This window comes from Erinaceus europaeus, chromosome 12, assembly GCF_950295315.1.
Source record: "Erinaceus europaeus chromosome 12, mEriEur2.1, whole genome shotgun sequence".
In the NCBI taxonomy this organism is placed as follows: Eukaryota; Metazoa; Chordata; class Mammalia; order Eulipotyphla; family Erinaceidae; genus Erinaceus; species Erinaceus europaeus.
The window spans coordinates 50,043,319-50,064,997 of NC_080173.1; the positions used below are offsets into that span (position 1 = coordinate 50,043,319).

The 21,679-nt window shown below is 41.2% G+C and overlaps 1 protein-coding gene across 3 annotated transcripts in view; it reads left to right on the top strand.

Annotated features, from left to right (window-relative positions):
* Positions 1-21,679, top strand: part of IKZF3 (IKAROS family zinc finger 3) — a 108,146-nt gene that overhangs the window by 83,940 nt on the left and 2,527 nt on the right. For 2 of the 3 annotated variants that reach the window (XM_060203570.1, XM_060203572.1), the window contains one exon: positions 6,768-6,884. The exons of the other annotated variant lie outside the window; for it this stretch is intronic. In XM_060203570.1, coding sequence (XP_060059553.1) covers positions 6,768-6,884 — 117 coding nt within the window. The remainder of the gene's footprint in view (positions 1-6,767; positions 6,885-21,679) is intronic. 3 annotated transcript variants of the gene reach the window in all.

Consider the following 21,679-nt stretch of genomic DNA (forward strand, 5'->3'; position numbering starts at 1 on the left):
TGGTAGCGCTGTGGGTTAAGTGCAGGTGGCACAAAGTGCAAGGACCGGTGTAAGGATCCCGGTTTGAGCCTCTGGCTTCCCACCTGCAGGGGAGTCACTTCACAGCAGTGCAGCAGGTCTGCAGGTGTCTATCTTTCTCTCCCCCTCTGTCTTCCCCTCTTCTCTCCATTTCCCTGTTCTGTCCAACAACGAAGACATCAATAACTACAAAAAAGGGGGGGGCAACAAAAGGGAATAAATATTTTAAAAATAATTATTATTTATTTATTCTTATGCTTAAGAGAGGGAGAGAGCAGAGAACTACTCAGCTCTGTTTTATTGTGGTACTTGGGGGTTGGACGTGGGATCCTTGGGACTTCAGACATACACATTCTGTATTTTCACACAATGAACTATCTCACTAGCCTTTTTTTCTTCCCCCCTCCCCAATCTCTTTACCAGAGCACTGCTCAACTCTAGCTTACAATGGGGAGAGAGAATTAACCTGCTAGAATTTTGGAGCCTCAGGCATGGTCTCCTTTGCATAACCATTATGCTATCTCCTCTAACCTTTTTTAATTCTTTTTTTTTTTTTTTTTTTAATGTGGAACCAGAGAATCATCTCGGGACCTTGTGTAAATTCTGTATCACTGAGCAGCCTCTCAGGGCTTTTTTTTGTTGTTGTTGTTAACTTAGAGACATAGAAAGAGGGAACTTACTACAACATGTCTCCCCCATCCAGTTAGCTCCCCAGTGCTGTTCTTGGTACTCTTTTTTTTTTTTTTTTAATATTTATTTTATTTATTTATTCCCTTTTGTTGCCCTTGTTGTTTTATTGTTGTAGTTATTATTGTTGTTGGTGTTGTTGGATAGGACAGAGAGAAATGGAGAGAGGAGGGGAAGACAGAGAGGAGGAGAGAAAGATAGACACCTGCAGACCTGCTTCACCGCCTGTGAAGCGACTCCCCTGCAGGTGGGGAGCCGGGGTTCGAACCGGGATCCTTATGCCGGTCCTTGTGCTTTGCACCACCTGCGCTTAACCCTCTGCGCTACAGCCCGACTCCCCTTGGTACTCTTATGTGGTACTGGAACTTGAAACCAGGGTGTCACTTATGGGAAGGTATGTGCTCTACCAGGTGATCCCTTTCCAGACCCTAATTCTGCTGTCTTAATGGGATACATATGAAGGAAGAACGAATACAGAAGACCACAAATTTATTTTCTCATTAGCTTGATCCTTATTCTGGAAAAGGACTAACAGCTGTTATACACATTCATTTAGCATTGTTTCACACAAATTATAGATACTTGAAGTGGGACATATTTTTGTATGACAATAAGCTCTAGCAATAGCAAGAATTTTAAAGTAATTGAATAATTATATTTATATATGAATCTTGGTGTCGAACCTTTTAATCTTCATTTTCATTGTTTCATTTGGAGTAAATGCAACCATCACAGCTTCAGAATAAGTACATTTTTACCAAGTACAGACTAAAGAAAAAGTTTTAAATGTTTTTTTTTGTTTTCCTCCTCCAGGGTTATTGCTGGGCTCGGTGCCTGCACCATGAATCCACCGCTCCTGGAGGCCATTTTTTTTCCCCCTTTTGTTGCCCTTGTTGTAGTTTCGTTGTGGTTATTATTATTGCCCTTGTTGACGCAATTCGTTGTTGGATAGGACAGAGAGAAATGGAGAGAGGAGGGGAAGACAGAGAAGGGGAGAGAAAGATAGACACCTGCAGACCTGCTTCACCGCCTGTGAAGCGACGCCCCTGCAGGTGAGGAGCCGGGGGCTCGAACCGGGATCCTTACGCCGGTCCCTGCGCTTTGCGCCACATGCGCTTAACCCACTGCGCCACCGCCCGACCCCCGTTTTAAATGTTTTAAAAGTTTGTCTTCCCAACTAATTATGCTTTAAAAAAAAAAAACCATAGTATCTCACAGGTAGTATCTATTCTACTTGCTTTAAAAGGCAACACTTTTATGTAACGTTTTTGCTAGAACCTGCCTCAGTCTTTGATAGCAATCTCTCGTTAGACAATTCTTATTGCACAGTAACACCTCTTTGTTCCATTCTCCATTAGCTACTGACTGACCACACCATATAAGAGACAGGAAGTAATGCCTCTTGTTTGAGCTGCATTTAACACTTCAAAATCTAATGAAGGATTTTGAACAAAAACACAACAAATTACCTAGTTAAATCTGCACTGACTTTGAGATAAAATTACATCATGGAAACAGTGAACTGAAAACCAGACAAACTATTAGGCTTGGGCTGAGATTAAAGGTAGAAACCTGTTCTGTAATTATGACTTCATTTTATTAATTATTTCTTCAACATGTACTTAAAATCCTTTTCTTAATGAAACTTTTTTACATCCAGTTTATAAAAAGCAAGTGGTGTGAGAGGTATTGATCCAGAACTAAATTTCTATTCCTTCTATACTCACTGATAAACCAAGTGTGCAAATTGTTCCTCCCACCATCCCATATTCCCCACACCCACCCCTTGCAACATTAAACTGCCAAATACCACCCAGGAACGGATGTCCTATTTCATCATTTAAACCCATTATCTTGTTCCCTTACTATCTTGCCAAACTGGTTTCCCACCACTTATATTTCAGAGACATGATGTGGTAAGATAACAAGTCTAGACTGTATAAATAGACAGTTAGGTCTTAAGCTTGAAGCAGAGGGCTGCAAGCCAATAGTCCTTTTTTTTTTTTTCCTCCCATTATTTCTTTTCAATGTAATCCCAAAAAGACTAAGTATAAAACAATTCTCTTTGTTTTAAAGGGTGCTCAATTAGTGGTATTCTACAACAGCTATTCAACATTTATGACTCAAAGACTAGCTGTTTGGGAAAGAAAATGAAATTTATCAAATCCCATAGAAAGTTCAGCCTTTACTTTCCTTGCCAATTTGAAAACACAGCTTAGTAAGCAGCAACCTCAGTTTCTACAGTACGTTCACAATACAGTGAGGGTTGATGTCTTGAAGTAGGTATTAAGTAAATTACCCAGGGAAAGAGTGTGGGTGGTTGGGAACACTCCAGATTCATTTCAGAGGATTTCTTTCATTCTAATCTGAGTTGTGGAAATGGGGACATCTCTAGCCATGCCTCAAATTATTTGCCTGTCTATTAAACTCCAGAATGTAATCTTTTTAAAATGTGAGACATGTAAAATCTGTTTATTTTTGGTCACTTATTTACAGAGCAGGCTTTATCTAGAAATGACTATCAAGGCAAACTTGGTGAGTAACCAGGGATAAAAAGTGATGAGGGACAGAGAGTGGGAAAGCTATCGGGGGAGGGCATAGGATATGGAGAATGGGTGGTGGGAATTGTGTGGAGTTGTACCCCTCCTACCCTATGGTTTTGTTAATTTATCCTTTCTTAAATAAAAAATAAATTTAAAAAAAGTGATGATGTCTCAGAAGGTTGTCATTTAGTGGCATGCCCTAATTACATTATTTAGGTCAATGTCTCCCCACTTGAGTAGCCTTCCAAATAGAGATGGCATGGAGTATGTATTCAGAAAAAGCTGCTTGTGGTAATTGATACTGACCTTGATAGCATGTAGACAGTGACTGCTGAGAGACAGATGGGAAAAGTAGGCTGGTACAACAGTGCTTGGGGCAAGTCCTGGGACTGAATGGACATTTCTCTGAGTAGTGTTTGGATTTGGGCAACTGAAGGAATGACTGCAGGAGACTAAGAGGATAGTGGTAAAATAAGGATGAAGTTAAAAATCTCAGAGTTCTAGTTTTCATTTTCATTTTACTATACATCTATTTAGAGTTTTGAAGATAATAAATATAGAGTGGGGGAGAGCCTCCCCTGGATTTAATACTCTCAGAGTTGCAGGAACCAGAATGAATCTTCCTAGTCAAAGGCAAGATGGGCATTAAGCAGGCAAGATAGCTCACCTGGATAAATGATGATACCTGCTTTGCCATGTGCACAACCCAGGTTCAAACTCAGACTCCTCCTTACTGGAGGAATCAGTGCTATGGCATCTTTCACTCCCTCTCTCTGTTTCTCTTTCTATCTGGAAATGTTGACCCAGACCGATGAAGCCCCAGCAACAACAACAAAAACACAAAACCAGTGGCTTCTCCAATGCTTCTTATAGCAAATGGTCTCTGGAACTTACTTCAAATCCCAGGCCTATGTCTTTCATCTCTGCTTTGGGGCTCTGGGTAGTGCCACATCTGGTGGTGGTTTGTGTGAAAGGAAATAATAAATATAATAGTTTCCTGTTTGGTCATTTAAACTTATCCCTGTGCTGGACAGAATTTGACCCACTTCACTCAGTAGTGGTGTCCTCTCTGCTCAAGTGCCAGTTGTTTTCCAACTGTCGGTCAGCCAGTCGTGGTACTTTACCACTAGCCCCAAGCTGCCCAGTCCCCTCACTCTGACCCTTATGTTTTCTTTTACATAGTGTTGTTAATAGCTTAAACTAGAGGCTGGGATTTTTTTGTTTTTTAGAGAATAAAATGTTTGACAAGAAACTCACAAAATCTAACACATATAGCTATTACAACATCCTCTTCATTTTTTGAGCTAGATTTCATTTTATTCCTGAATTTTAAAGTCTCTGAACACTATGGTTAATTGCATAATGATGAACATAGAGTTTTAAGAAAAACATGCTGGTAACCATTTTTTAACTGAAGGAGATTACTGGTTTATAGTAAATACAGTTGTTAGTCCTGTGTAAAATTTCTCAGTTTTCTGCAAAATACTCTCACCCCCAGCCTAGCTCTTCCTCCACCATCATGCATCAGGACCTGAAAGTCCTCACCACCTCTCATCCCCAGAGCCTTTTATTTTGGTGCAATACACCACTGAGTTCTTCTAATTTGGTCTTGGTTCTTTAGCTATTGTTGGCCTTAAGTGACAGTCCTACCCTGAAGGCTTTTTTGTCTCTCATCGACTGCAGAGGCAGACACTTTTCTTCTGAGCATGTCCATTTGTGGTGCTAAATGTCTTTTTTTTTAAAGCATTTTATTTGTTTTTAAGTATTATTTATTTATTTGTTTATTATTAGAGACAGAGAGAAATTAAGAGAGGAAGGGGAGATAGGGAGAGAGACAGAGAGAGGCCTGCAGCACAGCTTCAGCACTCATGAAGCTTCTTCCTACAGATGGGGACCAGGGGTTTGAACCTGGCTCCTGGTGCACTGTGATGTGAGTGCTTAACCAGGTGTACCATAGCCTACCCCCCTCTAAATGTCTTCTTAAGAGGTCGTGGAATTTAAAAAAATATATTTACAATCTGGCATCTGCAGAAAAGCTTACCAAACGTTAATCTAGGCTAGCATCATGTGTTAAAGTGTGAAAGTTTTATGTTTATAGTAACTAATATCTCTTTCAATTTTAGACATGAACTCTTTATTTTTATGGATTTCTTTTTAAAATTTTATTTATTTATTTATCTATTTTTCCTTTTGTTGCTCTTGTTGTTTTAGACATGAACTCTTTTTTTAATTTTTTTATTTATAAAAGGGAAACTGACTAAACCCTAGGATAAGAGGGGTGAAACTCCATACAATTCCCACCCCAGAACTCTGTATCCCATCCCCTCCCCTGATAGCTTTCCTATTCTTTAACCCTCTAGGAGTATGGGCCCAAGGTCATTGTGGGATGCAGAAGGTGGAAGGTCTGGCTTCTGTAATTGCTTCCCCGCTGAACATAGACAGACATGAACTCTTATTGGGCAATGCCTCTTGCATTGATTAGAGATTGGCACATATTCTTCTAGTGATTCTCAATTTTAGCTGCATTTTAGAAATTATATGGAGAGCCTTAAAATTCTGTTGCCTGGGCCTCTATATTAGAGATCTTGGTTTATTTTATCTGAAGGGGACCTGGGTCTAGCTGTGCCTTACATGCTCTTCAGGTGATTTTAATATTCTTCAGGTCTGAAAACCTCAGGCCACACCACTTGAAGGTCTGCACATGAACCGACAATTAAACCATATTCTTAGGCAGTTTTTTATTCACATTTTTCATTAGAAAGATAATAAAGATGCATTACAGATTGCTCTTTAATTTCAAGACAGAAGTGTTGCTCAGGGTAACTTTAACTGAGACCATTTTGAAACGTGAAGAGCATATAAAACAGATATTGCAGATCCCAGAGAAAAAGAATTTAAAAGATGAAAACTGAAGGGAGCATGGTGGGAAAAGAAAGAAAGAGAGAGAGAGAGAGAGGGAGGGAGGGAGGGAGAGAAAGAAAGGAAGGGAGGAAGGATGGAAGGAAAAACATTCAGAATTTCAGTACACAAATCACTGTGTTGATTTCTTGCTATCTGGGTAAGTATATTTATTTTCAAATGTGCTGTTAACATCAACAGATCAGTAAGTCAACAGAGCACCATAATTTTTTTCAAAGTTGTTAGGAAGAATCATATTAGTCTGCAGGTGTCACACGAGTTACTCAGAATCAGAATGAAGGCTGATCAGGGGTTAGAACATCTCCATCTATCTTTTTGCAACCAACCACGTCCAGGCTGTTTATTTAATACTTCCTCTTGCTAATGAAGGTATGGGTCGGGCTTTCCCATCTCAGCACAAGACTGCAAGATTTGAATGTACCCTGGTGCTGGTTTCACTGACCACAACAGGTACCCGGGGCAAGAATCTGAACGGCACTCACAGGTAACAGCAGAGTGTGCATCAGACCTCTTGACACTTTTCCTTCCAGCCTATTTCCTTTTCTCTTCACTTACCAACGTATTCTTTTCCCTCTTCTTTTTATAATTTTTCTAAACCAGCAAGTGCGGAGGCAAGACACATCAAAGCAGAGATGGGAAGTGAAAGAGCTCTCGTTCTGGACAGATTAGCAAGCAATGTGGCAAAACGAAAAAGCTCAATGCCTCAGAAATTCATTGGTAAGAATACAACCCTATTCCTGCAGTTGCTATCAGATAGTTTAAATGAGATAACACAAGATGCTAACTACACAGACCCTGCCTTGCTTGACCTCTGTTAAAATAAGGTTCTTGTTTTTCCAGTGTGTGGTTTATTCTTTGTGATTCATTTTGGCAACTAGAGAAGGCAGTTAAAATATCTTAACTAGAGAATTTTAACTACTGAAGATGGGAGTATTTGATGCATCCATTTTCCTAAGTGGAGTTGGTGTTTAAAATGCAGTTCCTTCCTCTTTATTTTTGAATAACATATGTTGCATGACAGAGTTTTTGCAATTTGTACCACTGAGATGTTTGAGATAGGATTTTTGAAATGTTTTGTAATTCTGTGTTACAAGTTGGTTCCGTTAGCATGCACAAACTTTTTTGTGCTATAAGATGTATTGCCACATTTTATGAATTTGATTGATAATTGGCTTTAAAAGAAAGCGCTTAGGGAAACATTGATTTAAATAGCAAGGTTTGATCTGATCATTTGTCTTACTAGAATTAATTTTTATGTCACTGATTTTTCACATTGTCAAAAAATACAACAGGAGGAGCTGGCTATGAAATAATTATGTCCATTAATGTGTTAGGACTGCCAAATGGCAGAGATATTTTGCTGAACTCTTCCAGATGTGTACATAAATGTGACCAGGGTATTTAAAATAGATTTGTACTTGAAATAAGCAACTGAGTTAGTTGTATCAATTTTATTCAGTGATACTGAACAAAAGTAGTTATCACCCAAAAGCATAGACTTCCTTCAGTGACTTGCTGCTATTGATTCCTTCTGTCCTTTATGTTTTTCCTTCCTTTCTTTTTTTTCTTCTTCTCCTCCTCTTCTTCTTCCACCTCCTCTTCTTCTTCTTTTTTCTCCTCCTCCCCCTTTTTCTCCTCCTTCTTTTCAATACCTTCTAAATGTCTGTCTGGTTTTTATAATTTGGCTTAATTTTATCCTGTTCTAAATAATTTTTACAGGTAGATATTTTGTATGAATTGTTGAAAGGAGCCATATTTCAGAATAATTTAGCATAATGCTTATAAATTATTAGTATTATTATTTTGGTGAGCTGGAAAAATATTATAATGGTAAGAATAAATTGTGTCAGACTAAAATTGGTGTATTGCAATTTAAAGAGACCTTCCTCCTCCTTGTCTTTGGTAAAAAATGTCAGGGTCTTCTGTATGAGTTTAGGCACAGGGTATCAATTGTGACTCCAGCATACTATCTTAAAACCTGGCTTATATGTGTTCTGAGTTTTGCTTATGTGGAGAAGATCTGACTTGCACACAAAAGGAAGTTTGCACTGTTATTCTGTGCCATTAGTGTAGTTTAATTTGGTGGGAAAGTTTGACTCTAGATATAACTGAAACTAACATGGGGAGGGACATGGAATGAAATCAGCAAGGAAAAAAAAAGTAGGATGACCTAATTTTGAGTCAATACATTTTGGTCTAAGAGAACTGAGTTGTGAGAAAAGGTGCCTAGTCCTTACAGCTGCCCTCTACCCAAAGTTAAGCAAAACTCTACTTATTGTAAGTTGCTTTGATATTTTCATGGTTATAAAAAAAAACATGTTGGGCAGGGAAGTAGCTCAGTGGTGGGGTGCATGCTTTGCATTCAAGAGGTCCTGAATTCAATCACCACCAAAAAAAAAGAACCGAACAAAAATAAAAGCACAGAATGTTTCATATGTCTGAGTCTAGGCCATTTTGCCTTCTGCCTCAGGTACTTGTTCTGTTTTTAACAGGTGTGATCAGTGAATGGTCACTTTTCCCTTCCAAACTTTTGAGAGATGTTGATCTTTTTTGTTTTTAATCTCTTATTTAATTTTAATGATAGAAAGATACAGAGTAAAAGACCATAGAATGGCTCAGCTCCGGCTTATGGTGGTGACTGGGTTTGAACTTGGGACTTCAGAGCCTCATGCATGAAAATATTTTGCGTAACCATTATGCTGTCTCCCAGTTCAAGAGATACTGATCATATAGGCTGATTTCATTCATCTTCTGAACCACCTAGCTATCTCTGTGCTGAAATTAGGAAATCCAGAAGATTTAGCTTCTGATTTATGCTGAGGTAGCAACTTCAGGTTATCAGGACCCAAAACAATCTTAGGGAAAAAAAAAATTTTTAACTGTGGTACAGTGCAGTAGGAAGAATGCTGGATTAGAGGCCAGAATACTTGGGTTATAATTCTAGCTCAGTCATTGCTTAACTATGTGTTTAGACAAATCATGTAACCTTTCTGGGTCTCTGTTTACTCATTTGTGAAATGAGGAGACAAGACAGGTGAAGATGTAATGGGGAAGGTCCCTCCCATCTCTACCATTCCACAAGTCAGTGAAATTAATTAGAAAATGCTGCACTACGAGTTCCACTTTGTGACTACAAGTACATATAACTATCTTTTTCTAAATCTATTTATAAAAAGGAAACATTGACAAAACCATAGGATAAGAAGGATACAACTGCACACAATTCCCACCACCAGAACTCTGTATCCCATCCCCTTCTCTGATAGCTTTCCTATTCTTTAACCCTCTGGGAGTGTGGACCCAAGGTCATTGTGGGATGCAGAAAGTGGAAGGTCTGGCTTCTGTAATTGCTTCCCCGCTGAACATGGGTGTTGACATGTTGATCCATGCCCCCAGCCTGCCTCTCTCTTTCCCTAGCTGGGTGGAGCTCTGGGATATATAACTATCTTTAAGACTCCCCCCACCAAGGTTGTATCAAGTAATGTTTATGTTAATATGAATATATGTATTTTAAGATTAAGTCATTACATCTGGAAATCTATAAAACAGCTGCATTAGTTCAACATTCATATATTTTACTTGACATATTAAGGTTCATGTACTTTTTTTTTTATTCACCCATCACTATAAAGCTACTACATGATACATGGTATTAGAATACATGCTATGCTTGTTCCTGAGCACCGTTCTAATCTCCTAGCATTAACTTATATCCTAAATTTTGAGAGATTGAAAAAAGTAAACCCCCTGAATCACTTTAATGAATCAACCTTTGCAATAGAAAACAGCAGTATCAGAGAGAAAAGGAACCTTGATGACACTGATCTAAAACCAGTGCAGCGAATGTTTTCCCTCCTCATCTCACCTCATCTCCCTTTTGCAAATCTTCTCCAAAGCCTTATTTTCTGAAAAGAATGAGCTGCCATGATAATGGCAATGGGTAAAGTGTGAAGGAGGAATGACTCACTCCCTTTAATTCTTGGTAACAGTTGCACAGCACTCAGACCAACAGTGGCTTCCCTGACCTCTTGAACTATGAGAGTAAAGGTGAAATTCTGCCATCAGGTTTGCCTGGCAAAACTGGCAAAGTAGAGGTAAGAAGCAGTGGATAGCGTTTTTCACCGATTAAGAGACAAAATAAAGAAGCAGGATGGATTGGCTTAAGACTAAATGAATTTCAAAAGACAAAAATATGCCTCTCCTGAAGAATTACTGTAAACTGTCCAAGTAAAAGATAAATAAAAATAATTTTATCCCTAATTATCCAAGAGATCTGTGTAAACAGGAAAAGAAATTACATACATCCATTAGAAATTAATTTGCATCATCAAAATAAATTTTTACTAGTTGTTATCTGCAAAGAACAAGATGGCTTAACTTTTTACTTTTTACCTTTTTTTTTTTTTTTTTTTTTTTTTTTGCTTCCAGGGCTATCGCTGGGGCTGGTGCCTGCACTACGAATCCACTGCTCCTGGAGGCTATTTTTTCCCCTTTTGTTGCCCTTGTTGTTATTATTGCTGTTGTTGTTGCTGTCATTGTTGGATAGGACAGAGAGAAATCAAGAGAGGAGGGAAAGACAGAGAGGGGGAGAGAAAGATAGACACCTGCAGACCTGCTTCACCACCTGTGAGGCAATCGCCTGCAGGTGGGGGACCAGTGTCTCGAACGGGAGGGGGGGGGCTCAAACGGATCCCTGTGTCAGTCCTTGTGCTTTTTGTCATGTGCGTTTAACCCGCTGTGCTACCATCCGGCCCCCACCTTTTACTCTTAACCCTCCTAGGGGTTGTCTTTTCTCAGATTCTTATTTTTCTCTTACAAACTTGTGTGACTATACTTCTAACTAGGCCATCTTCAAATACTTGGCTCAAAATAGAGGCCAGATTTCTCTCCGGGAGGGAGGAGGAAAATGACTACACTGCTACATATTTCTTTTTCTGATTTTCATTCTTTCTCCAAAAACAGATGTGCTGTTCAGACCAAAATGGTTACCATAGCATCTCCTTATTTAAAAAACATTTTATGTATTTATTAAAAGAGATTTTCATGTTGAAAAGAATATGATAAAAGATATTATTCACTCAAGGTAAACATGTTAGTGAGGTTTGACACTTTAACAAACACCATCAGTGCCCCCTATGAAGTAACTAATGAGGGATTGTCTGGTTTGCTTTATAGAGCAACAGGAAGGAGTGTCAGTGCTGATTTCTAAATTTTAATGTATCATTTCCTACCCTTTGCCAAACCTCTAAACACTCCAAAGTCATTGCATTCTAAAACTGGAAGGGATGTTAGCAACCATCCAGAAAAGTGCCTTCACCAACGAGAGAAAGAAGACCAGAGAGATTGAGAGCTATCTATAAGTAGTAGGTGGCAGGGCAAGGCCAGAACCTGGGTCTACAGAGTGCTGCAGTTCAAGGCCTTCCTCCCCCCACCCCATCCCCCAAACACACACCTCCCAGGTGCCTTCCAGAGCAGAGACTGCCATGCACGCTTCACTTCTTAGGGGCTTTGGAAAGGGAGGAGTCCAATTATTGACTGATGGAAGCTATTTGGTGGAAGAAAAGCCTTGAAGAAGGGTATCTTTCTCCCTCAAGGAGGTTGTTAAGGAAATAACTTTTAGGGTAGAGAGATAACTCACTAGGCAGGGCATGTGCCTTACCATGCACATTGACTAGGTTCAATCCCCAGAACACATGAGAGAAAACTCTTGTATCTCTCCTGTTTCTTTTTTTTTTCTTTCCCTCTCTCTCTTTTCTTTCTTTCTTTCCTTCTTTCTTTCTTTCTTTCTTTCTTTCTTTCTTTTCTTCTCTCTTTCTTTCTTTCTTTCTTTCTTTACCAGAGCACTGCTCAGTTCTGGCTTATGGTGGTGGTGGTGATTGAACCTAGGACTTTGGCGCCTCAAGCATGAGAGTCTCTTTGCATAACCATTATGCTATCTACCCCACCCCCTCTGTGTTTCTCTGTCTAAATAGGCAAGTGGTAGTACAGACTGGTGAAATCACACATGCTTGAGGCCCTGATGGGGATGGGGGAGAAGAGAAAATTTTCTCTGGTGACTCCATAGGACAATTGATAGTCAAAGAACTCTTCATGGTATCTTATACTGGACAAAGTCTCCTGCAGTGACAAAATATGGCCTCCAACAACTCACTTTCCCTCATTGCCATGCCCTATAGTTCTCAGTGTTCTTTTTCCTTTTTTTATTTTTTTTATTTATTCATGAAGAAGATAAGCAGAGACGGAGAGAGAAAGAAAGAGGCTGAGTAATGAGAGAGGGAAAGATAAGACCTGCAGACCTGCTTCACCGCCTGTGAGACGACTCCCATGCAGGTGGGGAGCCAGGGGCTCAAACCAGGATCCTTGCACTTTGCACCATGTGTGCTTAACCCGCTGCACTACCTCCCGACCCCCAACTTTTAAACTTCTAAATAGCTGAGTGCACTTGGTTGAGCGCACATGTTACAGTGCACAAGGACCCGGATTTGAGCCCCCAGTCCCCATCTGCAGGGGGAAAGCTTTGTGAGTGGTGAAGCTAGTCTGCAGGTGTTTCTCTGTCTCTCTCCCTCTCTATCTCCCCTCCTCTCAATTTCTGGCTGTCTCTATCCAATAAATAAAAGATGATAAAAAAAAATTTAAAAGATGTGGTCCGGGAGGTGGCGCAGTGGATAAAGCATCGGACTCTCAGGCATGAGGTCCTGAGTTCAGTCGCCGGCGGCACATGTACCAGAGTGATGTCTGGCTCTTTCTCTCTCCTCCTATGTTTCTCATTAATAAATAAATAAAATCTTTTTAAAAAATTTAGAAAGAGAGAGAGAGAGAGAACCAGACATCACTCTGGGACATGTGCTGCCAGGAATTGAACTTGGGACCTCATGCTTGAGTGTCCTGTGCTTTATCCACTATGCCACCTCCCAGGCCACAAGTTCTTTTTCCTTTTTCCTGCCCCTCATTCTGTGGCTCTCCTCTGCTTTCCTCCTGATGGAAGATGTATTAGCCTCACTGAGATTGGATTTTGATCAAAGCCAAAATTATCATCAGATGTTTCATTTACCCTATTTGTTCATCATCTTTTTTGGGTGATGAAAGTATGTTTTTGCAATAAAAGCAAACAGTGACACATGTGAGAAATTGTATGAAGGTAGAAGCAAATACATTTAAGCATCTTGAAGAAATTAAAAGGAAACCTGAGCAGTCTGGGAGGTGGAGCAGCAGCTAGAGCTCTGGATTTAGAAGTTTGAAAGTCGGGAGGCAGCGCAGCGGGTTCAGCACACATGGAGCAAAGTGCAAGGATCCTGGTTTGAGCCCCGGCTCCCCACCTGCAGGGGAGTCGCCTCACAGGTGGTGAAGCAGGTCTGCAGGTCTTCTCTTTCCCTCTCTCTGTCCTCCCCTTCTCCCTTGATTTCTCTCTGTCCTATCCAACAACAATGACATCAATAACAACAATAATAACTATAACAATAAAATAACAAGGGTAACAAAAGGGAATAAAGAAATTAATATTTAAAAAAAGAAAAAAAAGTTTAAAAGTCTCCAGCCTCATAGATGCCAGAGTAATGTTCTGGCTTGTTCCCCCCATCCCCAATTTATGTCAATAATTAAATATTTTTAACAAAAAAACTGAATGTTTCACACTAAACCCCCCATTATGATAACTATAATGTTGGAATTATCTTTCTGAATACCAAATTCTTTTTTTTAATATCAAATTCTTCACCCCTTTTCAAAAACACTTGCAGTGGCTGCTCTTGAAATAAAATCCAAATCTGAGTCTTCTACCGTCTATTTCCTTTTCTAATGTTACAATCTCAGTCAGCTGATCTTTTAATTCAGTCACGATGAAGACTCCCACTTCTTTTTTTTTTTTTGAAGACTCCCACTTCTATACAATCATTCTTCTTTTTTTTTTTTTTTTTGCAATCATTCTTTTTCTTTTTTCCACCAGGGTTATCATTGGGGCCCGGTGCCTGCATGATAGTGAATTCACTGCTCCTGGTGGCCATTTTCTTTTCTTTATTTGATAGGATGGATAGAAATTGAGATAGGGAGGAGAGATAGAGAAGGAGAGAGACAGAGAGATACCTGCAGTACTTGCTTCACTACTCGTGAAGCTTCCCTGCAGGTGGGGAATGGGGACTTGAACCCAGGTCCTTGAGTGATATAATGTGTCCACTTAACCAGATGCATCACCACCCATCCCCTATGCAGTCATTGTTTCCGTACTAGGGGCTGGGTGGTGGTGCACCTGGCTGAACACATTTCTATATAGTCTGTCTGGAGCGCCATCCTTTACATCTTCCCTCAGAGGTCACATTTCCTTACCCTCCCGACTTCCTCTCTGCTCTGCAGGTAAGACAAATCTAACAACGTTTTGTGATTTCTATGACCCCACCACTGTAGACTACATGGAGAAATTGAAGAGAGCACTGGAGGAGCTGGGAAGGTAGTTCAGTGAGTAAAGCACATTCCTTCCATGCATGAGGCGCTGGTTTCAGTGCCTAGCACCAGATGAGAGCTCCAAAGACATACAGATGGAACTCCATGGATGGGTGGAGTGGTGCAGCCCATAAAATGGTTTTTTTTTTTTCCCTTTTTTCAATAATTTTATTAGGGGGTTGGCATCAATGGTTCATAGCATAGTTGTTCTCATCTCCCTGTGATAGGCATCTGCAAAACACTCTCACTCCCAACTTAGGTCCTTTTCCACCATCCTGAACCAGGTCTCCAATGTTTTCTCCACCCCCTCCCTTCTCCTTGCCCAGAGTCCTTTGGTGTAATATACCAAGTGTAAATTCTTTAGAAATTGGTTTGTAGGTGGGGAGACAGCATGATGGTTATGCAAACAGACTCTCGTGCCTGAGCCTCTGGGGTCCCAGGTTCAATCCCCTGCACCAGCATAAACCAAAGCTGAGTAGTGCTCTGGTAAATTAAAAAAAAAAAAAAAAACTTGTTCACATGGCTGAAGCTCCTACCTTGATCCCTGGCACTGCATATGCCAGATCAGTGCTCTGGCCTCTCTCTCACGAAATAAACTTGCTTTTCCTGCATCAAATAATGAACCCAATGCATTGTACTTGTACCACCACTGATTGCCTCTCTAGGCTGCTATTTTTTGTTTATTTTAGAAAGGTGAGGGGAGAGAGAAACAACACAGTACTGCTCCAGCATTCTTGAAGTTCCCCTCCCTCTGCAGTGCTATCCCAAAAGAAAAGGAAAAAGAGAGCGAGGAAAGGAGAGGGAGAGAGAGAGAAAGAAAGAAAGAAAGAGAGAAAGAGAAGGGGAGGGAGAAAGACAGAGTTGGGGTGGAGGATTAGATAGCATAATGGTTATGCATAAACCAGAGCTGAGTAGTGCTCTGGTAAAAAAAAAAAAAAAAAAAAAAAAAAAGGAAAAGAAAGCAAAGAAAGAAAGAAGAAATGGGCCAGGGAGGTGACTCAGCAGTAGAGTGTATGAAGGAAGCTCTTGCTTTGATCCTTAACACTGCATTGAAGAAAAAACAGATGAATATATGTCCTGTGTAGTGTATGACATAGGTGGGAAATGGCTGTATTTTCCTTTCTCTTGACTGTTCTATACTTTGTCCCCATCATATAGTATTAAAGATAGTGATTTGTAATGAAATTGTATGAGTGCTTCATCTCCTATTGGACTACAAGTAGGCTTATATTCCCAAAAGCACTGTAAGCATAATAATAATAAATAATCCACCACTTGTTGAGTACCTGTGTATGCCAGGCACTGTAAAGCAGATATTACAGATACCAATCACAATGCTGTCATAAATATTTCTTGAATGGCTAAGCTAAAACATAACATAGTTGCTTTCCCACTGCTTCTGGGAACCATCCCAGCAAAGACCTGAATTCACCGTGAGTGATGGGACTGTGCAGTAGTTCTCCAGGTAGCAGCCCAGAAATAGCAGTCAGTACTCAAGTACATACTGACATGTATAGGTCTCTGGGTTACTTCCTGCTTCTCCATCTTCTGGCTGGTCGACCTTGCTTGTGCTGTAGCTTCTTAATCTAAGAGATAATAATTCATCTTAAGTAAAATAAGGCCATATGCAATATACTTAGGACAGGGCCGGCGAAATAGCTCACTTGGACAATGTGCTGCTTTGTCCTATGCACAACCCAGGCTTAAACCCGGCCCCCACTGAATTGAAGGAAACTTCGGTGCTGTAGTATTTCACTCTATCTCTGTCTCTCTGTCTCTATCTTAAAAAGAGAAAAGGGGGGTCGGGCTGTACCACAGCGGGTTAAGCGCATGTGGCTCAAAGCGCAAGGACCTGTGGAAGGATCCCGGTTGGAGCCCCCAGCTCCCCACCTGCAGAGGAGTCGCTTCACAGGCGGTGAAGCAGGTCTGCAGGTGTCTATCTTTCTCTCCTCCTCTCTGTCTTCCCCTCCTCTCTCCATTTCTCTCTGTCCTATCCAACAACCAACAACATCAACAATAATAAGCACAAGGCTACAAGGGCAACAAAAGGGGGGAAAGATGGCCTCCAGGAGCAGTGGATTTGTGGTACAGGCACTGAGCCCCAGCAATAACCCTGGAGGCAAAAAGAAAAGGAAAGGAAAGGAAAGGAAAGGAAGGAAAGGGAAGGGAAGGGAAGGGAAGGGAAGGGAAGGGAAGGGAAGGGAAGGGAAGGGAAGGGAAGGGAAGGGAAGGGAAGGGAAAGGAAAGAAAAGGACCTAGGGCAGCACTGGGGGCATAGTAGGGACTCAATAAATCTCGATAAACTCTATAGAAGGCACAGTAGTAGGTACTGTGAAGTAGGAAAACTAGAAGCAAACAGATTAAGGATCTTGTCCCTCAACCCTAAAAATAGAAATCTGAAACCACATGCTCCACTCAAGTCCCTTTTAGCTCTTCCTTCCAAGTTGGAACTCAGGACCTAATAACACTAACCCCTCATCACATTGCACCAAAGCTTAGAGTTACCCAAGCCAAGGAATTAGGAACTGACAGGTAAGAAACAGCCCTGCCGGCTCCCTTACTTGCTAAACTTAGCACTTGCCATCCCCATGTGTGTTTTCATTGGAAGAAAAGTTCTCATTCAGCCTGAAGCTGTTATCATTAATCATGTAAAGGTGTGGTACGCTTCTGAGCAGAAACTGGACTAGAGGTTCTGTGCAGGTTTGGGAGCAGTTACACTCTTGTGGTTTGACCAACCTTTTTTATGAGTGTGTTACTAAAGAAACGTGAGCTGTTAGCTTTTCAATTACTGTAGCTTGCCCCTCCTGAGTTTCAGACACATTGAGTCATCGTGTCTACAGGTGACTGATAATCATCTGCACTGCTCAAGTTACCGTAACTCTGAGCTGAGGGATCTGATCTTCACAGGTTGTGTGCACGTGAAGATGAGGCGGAGGCTCCTATCATCTGAACAATGAACTGGGGCCTGTGTTAACCACAGAACTCAGTCACACATTTCCACTCATCCAGGAGCTGATTTTCCTCTTGATGGTTTGCCTCTTACAACTTCATCACTCAGCTGTTTTCTGACATTTGCTGCAGGTGATAGAGACTGTGAAGTTGTAGGCCCAATTAAGTCAGGCTGACTCTTGGGAGAAAGGATAAAAGCAGAATTTTTGACATGCCTGCCCCATCCCAGAAACTTTCTGGAACCTCATTGTTAGAAAGGATGAAAGGAAAACTAAATAATAATAAATTAAGAGAAGATTCTTTGGGATCCCAGGTATCTGGGGAGTTAATAGAACTGGTCACACCGGGTTATCACGAGTCTTGCGAAGGTCAAGAAATCAAAGTTCAGCATTCCTGTGTCACTTCAAGGAGGTGAATATTTGTGTCATGTGTGCACTTAACCAAGTGTACCACTGCCTGGCCCCTAAGGGGTGAATATTTGTGACTTTAGCTGATTTTCATGCTTTCATTCTTCTAAGCAATTATGATAAGTTGTCCAATGTGGAAGCCGAAAATGAGACCCACTGATGACTTTGGCTAAGGTCTACTGTTTTGTTTTGAGCTTTCAAGGCAGAGCAAGTTTTGTTTTGCTTTTATATATCCCCCCCTTTCTGGTCTGGAGACTGTCAGGCTGGCCTTAAGGTTGTTGAGTTGAAGGGTAAATCCATTTTATTAGATAAAATCAGTCTATTTCTCTTCTCCTTCTTCTTCTACTCTTCCTCCTTTTTTTTTTTTTCTCCTTTTTGTCACCTCCTGAGGTTTCATTGCTTTGGGCTGCCTTTTTCAGATAGAAGAAGAAGAGAAGCAGAGAAAAGAAGCAGTGAGAGGGGTGGGAAGAGCCCACAGCACCAAAGTTTATTTACTTCAGTGTGGCGGGTGGGAGCTTGGTTTGAACCTCGGTCACATATAGCAAAGCAGCACACTATCCAAGTGAGCTATTTTGCCAGTTTTAGATTAATCTTTTGACTGATATTTCTCCTTCTCCTTCTCCTTCTCCTTATTCTTTTTACCAGAGCACTGTTCTGGCTTATGGTGGTACTGTGTATTGATATTGATCCTGGGTCTTTAGAGCCTCAGGCACAAGTCTCTTTGCATAACCTTTATGCTCCCTACCCCCGCCCTGACTGATATATTTCTAATTCCAACTACTCACTGTTCTGGTTTTACAGACCGATATGATATTAGTATCCTGAAAGTAACATTTAGCTATAAGCCTAGTGGCTCAAGAGCATGTAGCAGCTTGCTGTTTGATCAATTCCAGAGCCTCTGGTTGGCCTCCCTTCATCCTCATGATATAGTTCCACCACATGTTACCTTTTCTCACATCTCCAAAATCTGGAATGCAAAGTGCCAAGAAGACCTAGAGGGTATTTGGAAACGTTGAGCCACACAGCATGACATTTTTCTTTTTAGCTCTCTTTCAGTTTACAAGGTCATATCAGGGGGGGAAAAGTAGTAGTCTGGGAGGTGAACAGCAGTTAGAATAACAGACTTGCAAGCATGAGGTCCCCAAGTTCAATCCCTAGCAGTCCTTACCCTGCACTACCTGCACTCATGCTCACTCTCAATTAGAATGTCTCTTCTACTACTCTGAAAATCTGAATGCTACCAGTTCATCAAGACCCTTCTCAAAATCTAGGTTTTCCAAGAATATCTGCACTTCCCCCAGGTACTCCCAAACTCTTTGCATTGCCATCACACTTAGATATGTCATTTGTACATATCTAATTCCTTGCCCTTATAACTGCCTTCTAATACTTCTTTTTAAAAATATTTAGTCATTCATTATTTTATTTGATAGGACAGAGAAAAATTGAGAGAGAAAGGTGAGATAGAGAGGGAGAATGAAAGATAGCTGCAGCACTGCTTCACCACTTGTGAAGCTTCCTCCTACAGGTAGAAAACCTTGGGGGGTCCTTATGCACTGTAATGTGTGCACTCTCCCAGATGCCAGAACCCCTTCTGACCCTTCTTACAGAAGACATATTATTTCCCTGCTTAAATGTCTCAGCAATGGTATTTAAAATCAGATCACAGACGGTAGTGCAGTGGGTTAAGTGCACTTGGAGCAAAGCGCAAGGACCGGCGTAAGGACCCCAGTTCGAGCCCCCGGCTCCCCACGTGCAGGGGCGTCGCTTCACAGGTGGTGAAACAGGTCTACAGGTGTCTATCTTTCTCTCCCCCTCTCTGTCTTCTCCTCCTCTCTCCATTTCTCTCTGTCCTATCCAACAACGACATCAATAACAACAACAATAAAACAACAAGGGCAACAAAAGGGAATAAATAAATATTTTTAAAAAACTTAAAAAAAATCAAATCACAGACCTTTAGCATTTTTCTCCAGTTACACACACACACACACACACACACACACACACACACACACACACGTTTTATTTCTCTTCCCACTAGGTCTTATTCCTCTCCTACCTCAAGGATAGGAATTGGTTCTTCCAATTATTTTGTGCTTTTTCACTACTTTTTTTTTTTTAAAACACATGCAGGTTGGGGAGGATAAACATCACTGTGGCAGTTAGGGTACTGGGAATTGAACTCAGAACCTCATGTCCTCACTGTACCATCTCCCTGTTTTTTCAGTTTTTAAACTCTTTACAGTATAGCAGTGACAAGTTCTGGAACCACAGCTATGCTGAGGAAAGACCAGGCCCTCTAAAATGTTATGGAAGAGAGGATATGGTTCAGCAGAGCTCTCTAGTCTAGCCTTTACATAACGAAAAGCATCAGCATAACCAAGGCCTTGCTTTCAGCTCTTGACACTTGTTGACCAGTCTTTCTTCCCTCTAGCAGTCCCTCAGCACCTAGCACATGTACCATCAACACAGGCCTGCTCCTGCCTTCCCTGTGGCCAGAAGGCCTCTGTTTTCTAACACACAACACCCACACGCCCTGAAGGTGGCTAAATTCTGTTTTCAAAATTTCTCAGCAGTTTGACATGAGAAATAGGAGAGGGTGACCACAAATAAAATTTTCAGTTAAGTGTGATGTAAGTCCTAGTAATCATGTTGTATTGATAACACATACATGTGTGTACATACGTGTGTGTTTGTGTGTGTGTGTGTGTGTGTGTGTGTGTGTGTGTTTTTTGGTTTTTGCCACCAGGGCTATTGCTAGGGCTTGGTTGCCTTCAAGACTTCACCACTCCTTTGGCCGTGCCCCCTCCCTTTTTTTTCTTTTAAGATTTTATTTTAATGAGACAGATAGGAGGAGAGAGAGAAAGAACCAGATATCACTCTGGCATGTGTGCTGCCGGGGATTGAACTCAGGACCTCATGAGGACCTAATGCTTTATCCACTCTACCGCCTCCTGACCACTTTTTTACCCTTTCTTAATGTTAGTAAAAACAGGAAGGGGAGAGAGAGAGAGAGAGAGAGAGAGACCGACCAGGTGGTGGTGCACCTGATTGAGCGCACATATTACCATGCGCAAGGACCCAGGTTCAAGCTTCCAGTACCCACCTGCAGGGGAAAGCTTCATGAGTGGTAAAGCAGGGATGCAGGTGTCTCTCTGTCTCTCTCCCTCTCTCCTCAATTGATCTCTGTCTTTAACTAATACTTTTTTTAAAAGGAAGATATTAAAAAAAAAAAAGAGGGGGAGGGCAGGCAGGTGCGCCTGGGAAGATAGAATAATGGTTCTGCAAAAGGCTTCCATGCCTGAGGCTCTGAGGTCCCAGGTTCAGTCCCCTGCCAGAGCGAGCAGTGCTGTGGTTGATCTCTTTACCCTCTCTCCCCCATTCTTTCTCTCCTTCCCTACCTCTTTCTTTATCTCTCACTAAAATACAATAAATGAAATATTTTTTAAAAGAAATGGGGGGGGAGAGTCGGGCAGGAGAGCAGCAGGTTAAGCGCACGTGGCATAAAGCCCAAGGACCGACATGAGGATCCGGGTTCGAGCCCCTGGCTCCCCACCTGCTGGGAAGTAGATTCACAAGCGGTGAAGCAGGTCTGCAAGTGTCTATCTTTCTCTCCCCCTCTCTGTCTGCCCCTCCTCTCTCCATTTCTCTCTGTCCTATCCAACAACAACGACATCAATAACAACAACAATAATGACTACAACAATAAAACAAGGGCAA